The sequence below is a fragment of the Gymnoscopelus braueri genome, assembly GCF_963280865.1.
Source record: "Gymnoscopelus braueri genome assembly, chromosome: 19".
Taxonomy (NCBI): Eukaryota; Metazoa; Chordata; class Actinopteri; order Myctophiformes; family Myctophidae; genus Gymnoscopelus; species Gymnoscopelus braueri.
This window is the reverse complement of record NC_137621.1, coordinates 9,620,995-9,633,730: the sequence shown is the minus strand read 5'-3', so window position 1 is coordinate 9,633,730 and position 12,736 is coordinate 9,620,995. Positions and strand designations below refer to the sequence as shown.

Sequence of the window (12,736 nt, the reverse complement as noted above, 5' to 3'; positions counted from 1 at the left end):
TGCGTTTCGAGCTTGTAGATCTTCTACTTTTTCTATTTTTGAATTTGAAAATCCTGAAAAAAGTAACTGTTTTGGACGATATATACACTTGCAGGAGAGATGGACAGTCGGACAGTGGGGAGGGAGACAGTGTAGGAGAGACAGACAGTAGGAAAACTGAGAGGGAGACGGCTATGTAGGAGAGACAGACAGTAGGACAGCTACTGTAAGAGAGAGAGACTGTAGGAGAGAGACAGTGTAGGAGAGAGAGAGACAGCCAGGACAGCTGAGAGAGAGACAGTGTCGTAGAGACAGACAGTAGGACAGCTAAGAGAGAGACACTGTAGGAGAGAGACAGTGTAGGAGAGAGAGAGACAGCCAGGACAGCTGAGAGAGAGACAGTGTCGTAGAGACAGACAGTAGGACAGTCGGTTACCTATATTGTCTGACTGTAGGTGGTCCATCAGGTTCAAGCTGGCATTCAGGATGACGTCCAGAGCTGACAGAAGTTACAGACAACCCACCAGATCGTTTTCAATTCACGTTATTAAAAAACAAACATAAAATCAAAAAAAATAAGAAAGTGTAATGAAACAGCGCTGCTTATAGCAGACCTGCTTCAAGCATCTGTGTGGGTACTGATTGTTTTAAGTTAGTTTTACATAATTTACATCACAACGCAATGTGAGATGTTGTGAGCTTGTAGATCGGCCCACACACACACACAATTTGGCCAATGTTTGAATTTTTTTATAGTATAATTTGTTGGTTAATTTTGACGTAGTAATGGTCTTATTATTAGTTTATTTTTTTCATTTTAGAGGTATTAAAAAGGTCTTAAAAGTTCTTAAATTGTCTGTTTAGAAATGTACAGATTCCCTGTATACACTTATACTGGATGTTGGTTTGTTTACTATGGAGTGAGAAAAAATGTTTGCACATTAAGCTGATCATCTGGGACCCAGTCCTCAGTCAGTCAGTCAGTCACCTGTATTGTGTCTGTGCATCTCTTCCAGGTGCGCCTCTGTGTCTGTCACTCTGGTCTCCAGGGCTGCCAGGTCGGCCTCCAGGGAGGAACTGTTACATGGTGGCATGTCTGGGGGGGAGAGGTTTTAATGTAACACAGGGGTCTTCAACGTTTTCAGGCCAAGGACCCCCTAGCTGAGAGAGAGATGAAGCAGGGACCCCCTCTATATTGTATAAAATTGTGTTTCAAATTAAAAAAAAATTTACTTAGTCTGCTATTTTTTCCCTCTACACCTATAGCCTCTTTGCCAAAAATAGCCGATCTACAAGCTCTCAACGCCTCGCAGCGCGAGGCGTTGAGAGCTTGTAGATCTGCTATTTTTGGCTAATGTTCCCCTCAGAAAACGAATTATATGGTTCAAGTTAATGTAAAAAAAAACGAAATCACACAAAGATTTGGCGGACCCCCTATAGTAGCTCTGAGGACCCCCTAGGGGTCCCGGACCCCCTGTTGAAGACCCCTGATTTAACACATCGACTTCCGACTGTTTTCATTTGTAAGCTGACCATTAGTCAAAGTCTGTTGATTTGAAAGCTGTTGAATGTAATTCACACACACACTGCACTTCTGTCGACATCATTGTATGTATTGTATTAGTATTTACTAATGAGGTTTTGTATAATATTTGGCTGTATGTTATGTTCCTCACATCAGCGAGATGTATTTCATATGAAATAATGTAACAAAACATTCAAACATTTATAAACACGTCCCAGAGACGTTTTGTTCAAACCTTTAATTGTCCAACGTCCCCATCAGTTTTTTTATGTCCATATTTCATCTTTTTATGTAGTTTCTTTTTTCTATCATTAAAACAACAACAACAGTACACTAAGAATAAAAACCAACGGAAAATCTAAACTATAAACTTAATATTGTGTATTACTGTGTCTTGTACAGCAGTGGTTCACAACGTTGGGGCCTTGAGGGGGTTAATACAGCATCACAATCATGTGTTAATACAGCATCACAATCATTCTAACCACTTTATCCATTTATACGTCGGCTATTCTAAAATAGCAGATATACAAGCTCGCAGCGTGGCACGAGCGAGCTTGTGCGTCGTCTGCTACTTTTGAACATTTTTGAAAAATCTTGAAAGTGTTTGAAAAACGTTTTGAATGGTTTTGTATTTCTTAACACAAATCTTTTCTTCTGGGGGTCCACAAGACATTTTCAGATGGGGGTTCGCAGCGATCAATTTGGGGGTCCTTGGCACGAAAAACGTATGAGAACTACTGGTGTACAAAACACAGGGTTCAGGTAAGCTGTGACACAATCCAAACACAGATGATCAATTTCGTCGCTGTCAGGCGGAAACCTCTTTATGTATGTCCAAAAAAAACGCTACTTTTCAGTAATGAGACGTATTGTGAGCTTGTAGATCGGTTATCTTCTTTTTACAAAGATTTTTTTTGTAACCCATTTTTTCACCCAGTGCCAATTGCCTATGTAATCCTGGGCGCTACTCTCCCTCTGCCAGCCTAGGGAGAGCCCAGAACTGAGCTCATGACTCCTTTCAGTAATGCGACGCATTGTGAGCTTGTAGATCGGCTACCTTCATGATACTTTTGCTTGATTGATTGATTGATTGAATATTTTATTAGGCAAAAAAAGTGTAAACAGCATAATACTTTGTCTAAAAGGTCCGTCCAAAAAAGTCCTTGCGTTCTTGTTTCCACACCAGAGCTAGACACTCCTGTGTGACAAAGTAGGGCATTAAATGACAAAAAAATATATATTAAAAAAAGTTGAAACGGGGCGTCCGCTGGCCTAGAGGTCCAGGTGCATACCACATAAGCTGGTAATCCAGCATGACAGCGTGTCGCGGGTTCGACTCCCGTTCCCGACGGCCTTTGCTGTATGTCTCCCCCCCCCATCTCTCTCCCCATTTCCTGTCAGCCTACTGTCCTGTCCAAATAAAGGCATAAAAGCCCCAAAAATATCTTAAAAAAATTAAAATTAAAAGTAGAAATTTGGAGATACAAGGTTTTTGCCCAACAGCGATGTTTTCAATTTTTTAAATGTATTCTTTATTTTTTATCTGACCTGAGATGTTTTTCCTAAGCACTTCCATGCGACTCTCTGCGTTACACATCCTAGATGACAGCACTGGAAGACAAAAAATCTTGTGTCATTTTAGATTTCTTTGGCTATTCAAAAAATAGCAGATATACAAGCTCATAGCGCGGCACTATGAGCCTGAAGATCTGCTATTTTTCGAAAAATCGTGGAAAAATCTTTGAATGCATACATACTGTATTTTTTTAAGCGATTTTCTTTTACTCCGATCTGTGCTTCTGGCGTGGGGGGGTCCCTGGAACAACATATTTTGAGATGGGTGTCCGTGGTCAAATACATTCAATTTGGGGGTCCTTGACATGGAAAAATTGGAGCACCACTGATATAGCAACAGACTGTTAGGATTTAGAAAACATTTTTAGATATGGATTTGGCCGCGGACCCCCATCTCAAAATGTTTTGTTCCAGGGACCCCCCAGAAGCAAAGATTTGAGTTAAAAATTTTGGCTTTAAAAATATATATTCAAAGATTTGCACACATTTTGCACACAAAAAAAAAATAGCAGATCTACAAGTTCATTAGCTTGTATATCTGCTATTTTTTGAATAGCCAAAGAAATCGAAAATGACACAGATGCGTTGCCGGATTGAATGGGTTAATCTGGCTCCCTGGCCCACATGAAGGTAACGTTGGTAGTTTGGATGCATCGCCGTAACATCAGGCTCATGTGGAGTTACAACAAGGTGGAGGATGATAGCGAATAAATATTATAATGCACCTAATTTGGATCAGACATTGCTTGTTTTTAACGTTTTTATCTCCATGTTTTTTATAGCCACTGAGCGATTCCGTTTACGATTAGCCTGATGCCTCGTGGACAATGCTGCACCATGTGCAGCCAGTGGAACCCATTCACACACAAATGGTTGATGATGACGTAGTACGAATGGACTTTTTTTTGTTGGCAGCTGTTGATGACGATTTTACGCAAAATACATTTGGAGAAAATGGAGACTTTTATTTGTAAATGAGCATAGGCCCCCCACCTACTGTTGATGGTTGAGGGGGTATGATGATAATGCTTTAAATGGGCCCTCTGCCTGCTGCTTTGACATGCCAAGAGGCAGGGCTCGCAAAGTGCGGCCAAGTAAAGGTCTGTGTGATCGCAATCTGGGAACCCATCGTCAAAAATAAAGGGAAAAACAGGGCCCACTGCATTTTTTTCCCTTTGAATTTGACTCTGGGGGGACCGCCCAATAGAATGTTGATAACAGGATGTTGGCCCGTTTGGTCCGCCCTCAGCCCTCCTCTTCCGGTGGGGCGCCTATGTTTTAACAACATTTTTTCCACGGAACATGGATGTTATAGACGACGAGCTTTCTGCTAGCGTACTTATGAGAGTTGCACAATTACACAATATTGAACATATATTGAGCAACCCCAGCCCCCCCCCCCCCAAGTTGTAAGTTGTAGAATAGATGCTCACCTGCATTCTTCCTCTTCAGCTGTTCCACGTGGTTCTCGACCGACCTCAGTCGGGTGTTCAGGAACGGAAGCTCTGCTACTTGAGCTGAACACATAAGAAACTACATCTGTACTACATCTGTACTACAACATCTGTACTACAACATCTGTACTACAGCAGTGGTTCCCAAACTGGGGGTCCCCAAGAGATTTTTGGGGGTGCTAATCATCAATATTGCAATATTGTTTTCTCACTCAACCGTAAACAAAACCAACATGCAGTATAAGTGTATACAGGGTATCTGCACATTACCAAAGTGACAATTTAAGGAATTTTAAGACCTTTTTAATACCAAATTGTCAAATATTACGCAAGAAAGAGGCAAACATTGTGAAAAAAAGGCAGATCTACAAGCTCACAACGGCTCGCAGTGCAAGGCGCTGTGAGCTTGTAGATCGGCCATTTTCACAATATTTATCCGTGGAACAGAGTCAAACTAAATGTAATGCCTCAACTCCTACAATTCCAAGTGCTTCTCAGGGTGGGGGGGTCCCCAGTTCAAATATGATTGTTTTGGGGGGGTCGCGGCCTGGAAAGTTTGGGAACCCTTGTGCTACAGTACTACTATAGCTGTACTACCGTACAACTACAGTATCTACTACAATACCACAACATCTATCTATCTTCTACAGCAGTGGTTCTCAAACCTTCTCATGTTAAGGACCCCCAAATTGATATATATTTGGCCGGGGGAAGGACCGCCATCTGATCATTGTTTTGTGCCAGGGACCGGCAGAAGAGAAGAGCAAAAGTATTCAAACTTTTTCATACACTTTCAAGATTTTCAAAAAAAAAATAAAAAAAAATAGCAGATGTACAAGCTACTGTATACGAGCTTGTACATCTGCTATTTTTGAATAGCCAATGTATAAAATATGGATAAAGGGGTTAAAATGATTGCGATGCTGTATGAACAAATTTGGCTGGGGAACCCCTTCAAGGACCGCCTACACGGGGGTCCCCGGACCCCTCACTTTGAGAACCACTGTTCTACAGCATTACTGCATCTACTGCAGTTCTACACGACGATGTTGTCAGTAACCTGCGTTTCTCTTGTTCAGATATTCTACTTTGTCTTCGGTGGACTTCAGTCTGACCTCCAGGACAGACAGTTGAGCTGGAATCAGAAAAACCAAAGTACAAAGTGTGAATCAGTGAGTCTGTTGTTATCACAGTGCTTCCATGTCAAGGACCCCCAAAATGATCCTGTATTTGGCCTTGGATCCCCGTCTGAAAATGTTTTGTGCCAAAGACCCCATACAAGATTTGTGGTGTTAAAAACTTTCAAAAAAGAAATATGTTGAAAATAGCTAATAGGTTAACCCATTAAGACCTGAGGCGATTCTTTAAAAAATTCTAAATCTCAAAAGTTTTTTGAAAAAAATCTGGAAAATATTTTTTAAATATTTTTCAAAAATAGCAGATATACAAGCTCGTAGCGCGGCACTCGGTGCCGCGCTATGAGCTTGTATAACTGCTATTTTTGAATAGCCAAAGAAACCTAAAGTGACACCGATGCGTTCCAGGTCTAAATAGGTTAAACTGATTTTGATATATTATTTACCAATTTTGCTGGGGACTCCCTGGAACCCACTCAAGGACCGCGGGGGTACCCGGACCCCCTCACTTTGAGAACCCCTGAATTAGACCACAGACCACCATAACTCTCAGAGTGACAGCCCCGGCCATAAGGGTCCATTTGGTTCCTATTTCCCCAGCTATCAATCCTTTAGCTGGGGACCCCCTCAAGAACCGCTGTCTTGTCAGACAGCAGAGACAGACACACTCTGTTGGGTTTTTCTTGCGCCAGCTAGATAATTGGTTCTAAAAGATGGGGTTCCGGGGACCCCCAGGGGGTACCAGGGGGTCCCCAGCAAAATGAGTTACGTAATATAGCGTCACAACCATTTTAACCACTTTAACTTCACAATATTTATCCGTGGAACAGAGTCAAACTTAATGTAATGCCTCAACTCCTACAATCCCAAGTGCTCTTCAGGGTGGGGGGTCCCCAGCTCAAATATTATTATTTTGTGGGGGGGGGTCGTGTCCTGAAAAGTTTGGGAACCCTTGTACTACAGCTGTACTACCGTTCATAGTATGAGCTTGTATATCTGCTATTTTTGGAAAAATCCCTGGCACAAAAGATTTTTCAGATGGGGGGTCAGCAGCCAAATACATATCATTTTGGGGGTCCTTGACATGGAAAAGTTTGAGAACCACTGAGCTAGATGATCACATTCACCTCTCACATCTAAATGAGTGTGTAATTAAACATACAGACAGACAGACAGCTGAGAGACAGACAGACAGACAGACAGACAGACAGACAGACAGACAGACAGACAGACAGACAGACAGACAGACAGACGAGAGTGGGTGCAACACAGTTATCATTACTAGTTTACTACTGACGCAATTGTCCTTTTCACACCCAGAGCTCATGTTATAATGTACAGTATAATTACATAATCATTTTTTGATTGATTGATTGAATACTTTATTAGTCAGAAATGTAAACAGCACGTGTTAAGACATTAAGGCGAAAAAGTATAACACAAAAAAAAACGTCCCGGGGACTTGTTTCCATTGTGGTCCCATATGTATTCAATTCATCAACATAGCAAATAATTCAATTCATCAACATAGCAAAGAATTTACACAATAACACATGTAATCAAACACAAACACTAGCCTATATGTACAAAGGAGAAAAAGGAAAAACGGCGGCAGTGAATGACACCCCCTTCCGATGGGAATTTACATTTACCTCCCCCCGTGGTCTCCTTTTTCAGGCCAATTTTGAAGGAAACACATCCTTTAATGAATGGTTTCAGGGCATTCCACATTTTGGTGGCAGAGTAGTAGAATGAGAATTTTCCAATGTTTGTTAAAAATGTGGGTGGTACCAGATCATGGTTACTCCCTCTATTGTTGTGACTGTGGGTGTCACTCACTTTGGAGAAGTAGTTAATCAGGTATGAGGGTATTGAGGGCCCTGTCCCTTTCTTAAATACCAATCCCATTGATATTTGCTTGCACCCATGCAAGCAAGTTGGTCTTAAAATGAGGTGTGGTTTGGTGCATTGCTATCTTACGCACAGAGAGAAAACTCAAAAAGGCCATTAATTGCGCCTTAGACCAGCCCGGCTGGTCTTAAATCCGCCGCAGTGACAGCGCAGATATTTCCTTACTATTTAGAAAATAGTAATTATCCTGCATCATTGGGATTAAGATGCACCTACGTACTGTAGGAGGGTTCACAAATGGCCGCTCACTGATTGCATTCAAAATCCATCCAAATTCAACACTACACTCACGTTCGAGATGTTGTGTGTATCCTTATTAGTGTATTACTATGATATGATAATACATGAATAAAATGTTGAAGCATGTTGGAAATATTGTTTGTGCATGCAGAATGCACAAGTGGTTTTGTTAGATGTGTCTTTTTCTGCAGAGGACTTTGCAGCGATTGGATAATTTGGATTAAAGATAAAGATAAAAGAAGAGCACTAACAAGGCGGCAAGCTTTCAATCTTGAAAATGAAGCCAATGTAATGAAAAGGCTGCAGTTCTCATTAATGGCCTAGAACATACATGGGCAACTGGCGGCCTGGGGGCCGCATACTTAATGCGGCCCCCAGGTTAATATCGGAATACTGATATATTATTGATTTCAGCTGTTACAATTCCAAACATGCAAGCATGACCCGCTTTAACTACTTCAGTCTATATTAGTAGCTTATTGACTAGTATTATAATTCTATTGTCTTTGTCTGGATTCCAATTCAAAGAAAGCAGATCTACAAGCTCAAAACGCATCGCACTGCAACACGTTTTGAGCTTGTAAATTGGCTATTTGTGCAACTTTTGTGTGACATAGAATGGCGAAGTACTGCATTGATTTACAAAAAAAGTTAAAATACGGAGATAAGAGGTGTCTGCCCAACAGTATATGCAATGTGGCCCTCTGGAGTGAGTGTGGAAAAATAGTGGCCCTCTCCATCATCAAAATTGCCCACCCCTGGCCTAGAAGGTGTCGCTATTTCCGTATGCTCTGCATTGGTCATTGACAGTGGATTTACTCTACGCTGCTGATAGCATTTCGTCTTGACCATGATAGACAATTCTGCAATCAAATTTCTACTACTGTCTGAATGGATGCTGTGTCTAATGTATAGTCTACTGTCTGAATGGATGTTGTGTCTAAACGTATAGCCTACTGTATGAATGCATGTCGTGTCTAATGTTTTACTGCACTTTACAACAATCAAACGCAACTTGAAACCATTTACCTCCTTTTTCTGCCCGACTGTCTTTCAGTCTGGACTCCATAGAAGATAACTCAGCTGACAGACTCGATAGTTGGACTGAAATAATCCAACAGGCAAATAAGTACATGCATAAACAGAGACAGACAGGAAACAAGACAGGGTCCACTAACTGCATGGTTCCATGTGTACAGTATCTATGACATCATATAGAGAGATGATGTAGATGATGATGATGAGGATGATGATGATGGCAGTGGTGTAAAGTAACTAAGTACATTTATTCAAGTACTGTACTTAAGTACAATTTTGAGGTACTTTTACTTTACTGGAGTATTTCCAATTGTCTATACTTTTACTTCTACCCCATCTCAGGCAAATGTTGTACTTTTACTCCACTACAATTATTTGAAAACTTTAGTTAGTTACTTTGCAGATATAAATGATTACATTATAAAACATACATTAACCACTTTAGCCCTATTTTATACTGTACCTAGGCTATTTGAAAATAGCCGATCTACAAGCTCACAACGCATCGCATCGCGGCGCGTTGTGAGCTTGTAGATCTGCTATTTTCAAACATTTTAGTACTGTTACTTTTGGTACTTTAAGTACATTTTGATACCAATACTTTTGTGCTTTTACTCAAGTAAATTTTGAATTCCGGACTTTTACTTGTAACAGAGTACTTCTACATTGCAGTATTGATACTTTTACTTAAGTAAAACACTAGAGTACTTTTTCCACCACTGGATGATGGTCTGTGAAGGTCCGTAGCTTCTGGTATTTCTGTCATGTGAGCGTTTTGCTTTTTCTTTCTGCATCTATTTTTCTGCATTTTGCATGATTCAATTGATAGTGAGGCATTGTGTTGTAGGCCAGCTGGTTCTCAACCACCAGGGGTCCCAATGTCTGTAACTCTGAAAGCCTATACACTCTGTTGGTCTACACACTGTTGTAAGCAAAACTATAGCTCTTACGGTGTAGAGAGGTGAAGATAATTATGTTTTTGTGCGGAGCGATTACATACAAAGTCTAAGCGAGGACGCGATTTGACACGGCGCTGCATCGTAAGGTGTGAACGAGGCGAACTGGCCATAACAAATGCGTGAAATTCGCCTCTTCCTCGCCAAGTTCGCGACGTTCGCTCAAGTTCTAAGTGACGCGGAACTTCAACTTTGCAAAGACGACCCTGTAATGAAATTAGAGGCACGTGCACTCATATTGCACATGCACTCATATAGGTTTCCACCTGTCAGAGACTCTGTCGGGTAGAAACATCCAAAACTATTACTTTTCAGGATTCAAATTCAAAAGCATCAAAAGCAGCAGATCCACAAGCTTGGAGCTTGTGGATCTGCTACACTTTTGATGCTTTTGTGTGACGCTGTAGTTATGATCAAGTAGAGCATTAATATACGAAAAAACATGGATATAAGAGGTTTCTGCCCGACAGCAACGATGTGTAATGATAAGAATGTCAGCGTCAACAACAGTATGGACTAACCTCAATGTGACCCACTTAGCATGGAAAACACACACACACACACACACACACACACACACAGCTACCTATTTCCTTAAACAGATGAGACAAAATAGCTAAATCAAATGAGCATGAGCTAAAACAAATAAGTGTATCGACTAAACAAGATCCAATAGACAATCCAATAATCCAATAAACAATACAGCAATAGAAAACAAGCGTTCGTACAACTAGTTAACAACAAGTAGGTCAGGCAGAGAGGAAGGGTAGTGTTTCCTGAAGAGGTGGGTTTTTAGCCTGCGGCGAAATATGGGCAGTGACTCTGCTGTCCTAACATCAGTGGGAAGTTCATTCCACCACTGTGGGGCCAGAACAGAAAAGAGTCGTGACCGTGTGGATCGGCCAGAAGGACCCTTGAGTGACGAGGCAATCAGTCGCCCCGAGGTGGCAGACCGAAGTGGTCGGGCAGGGGTGTAGGCATCGACCATAGCCCGGAGGTAGGAAGGAGCTGTTCCTTTCACTGCCCTATAGGCTAGCACCAGGGTTTTGAACTGGATGCGAGCCGCTACGGGGAGCCAGTGTAGAGAGCGGAGAAGGATGGTTGTGTGGGAGAACTTGGGGCGGTTGAACACCAGACGAGCCGCAGCTTTCTGAACAAGCTCCAGAGGTCTGATGGCAGATGCCGCACACATCTATCAATGCTGATGTGTTGTGAATGTTTGATTTGACCATGAATGTTTGATTTTAGCATCTTAAGTGTCCACTTTGAAGATGAGATTTTTCTAATTGTAAACAACCAAGCTGTCCAACACAGTATGCCTCTCTCCTTGTAGATCTGCTATTTTTGCCATTTGTAAAATTGTACTGTATATTGCAGTAGATTTTGATTATTTCTTTATTTGTTTTAAGTGTGTATATGGTATACTTTTCTGTAAGCCTCTCTCTGTCCTTGTAGATCTGCTATTTTTGCTATTTACAAAATTTTACTTGTATATTGCACTCGATTTTGATAGGAGCAGATCATTCGTTACCTCAAAGGAGCTTCGGATCGCGATGGGGGAAGGACTAAAGAGCCAGCCTCCTCCTCCCTCCTTCCCCCGCCTTGACCAAGCTCTGCAACCTGCTCCACTGCCCCACAGCCCCCACAGAACTGAAGTGAACAGGACGCTGGAGCTTCTGAAGCCTATGTGTGACGGTGCCCTTATGTTGCCATGCTTGTTTTATACTACATAGCTAGTTAAGCTAGGCACGTTGTAGAATTATTTCAGAAACACTGGACTGTTTTCAGTGGTTAAATGTTCCATGCATTTATAACAACCCTTTGGAGAAAAAGATCTTTCTGACACCAGCAGGGGTAAAACAGTGAACTACAGGCCATTCATATGAACTGTCACTTAAACGAACTGTCACTTGAACAAACTTCCTTCCTTATGAATGTTACTTGAGAGGGTTCCAGGTGTTCCCTAGCTAAATGATAGCATTTGTGTATATATGAACATATATTTTAAATTAATAAAGTTTGTTTCATTATGGATATGTATAGTTTCATTATGGATATGTATTGCTTAATTTGTGTACCTTTTCTAATAAAACAAAACTAAGTTAACATCTGTGCTGCATTATTACATTTAGGCTAGGGGTCTTCAACAGGGATTTGGAGGGCTGCCAATATTTGTGATAGATACTGTATTTTTACCACTTGAACTCTTGCATCTCTATTGGGGGAATAGCAGATCTACACGCTCACAGCGCGTCGCAGACATGTTGTGAGCTTGTAGATCAGCTATTTTTGGCAAAGAGGTTTGGTGTACAGGGATAAAGGAGCACCTTACAAAGTATGGGTTAAATGTCTGAACTATACACACTTAATATGAATACAATATCTAGGCTATATAAAAAATGTGGGTGGGGGTCCATAATCGCCCACCCAGGGGGGTGGGGGGGTCGCTATATATGGGGGGGGGGGTCATATACAACAGCGCCACGCTACTCGGCCGATGGCGCGTCCGCCCGTCCCGCCAACGCTACGCCGGGTGGACTCTCGGCGTAGTGCACGGTAAACGCTGATCGAGGACGGCACGTGGAGACGTCGGGTCCCGACAAGCGGACGCTCCGGTCGGCGGGGCGTGGAGACGTCGTCACACTAAAAATCTGACATGATTTGCTACCTGGGAAGTCTTATTGATGACATCAATCTTGTTCCAGCCCGATCCGAGCCCCATTGATTCCATTATGAAATTTTAATATTCCTGAAAATGGTTCGGGTGGCTACGCGGCCCTCACAGCTACTGTACGTCGCACCGCCAATCCGATATATGCCCATAAATGGAGATCTCTGTATCTGTCATTCCTTGTTCCTTTTATGACCATATATGGAGATCCCCGATGTCATCAGTATATGCCCATACATGGGTATGTA

General features: G+C 41.8%; 1 protein-coding gene across 1 annotated transcript in view; it reads right to left on the bottom strand.

The window, feature by feature from the left end:
* The window catches only part of LOC308074649 (uncharacterized protein), a gene marked incomplete at its 5' end in the record, with an annotated part of 51,734 nt that overhangs the window by 25,087 nt on the left and 13,911 nt on the right, over positions 1 to 12,736 (bottom strand). Inside the window, 5 exons of the mRNA XM_080414156.1 lie at positions 416 to 478; positions 968 to 1,075; positions 3,056 to 3,118; positions 4,516 to 4,599; positions 5,597 to 5,671. Of these exons, the coding sequence (XP_080270282.1) occupies positions 416 to 478; positions 968 to 1,075; positions 3,056 to 3,118; positions 4,516 to 4,599; positions 5,597 to 5,671 (393 nt within the window). The remainder of the gene's footprint in view (positions 1 to 415; positions 479 to 967; positions 1,076 to 3,055; positions 3,119 to 4,515; positions 4,600 to 5,596; positions 5,672 to 12,736) is intronic.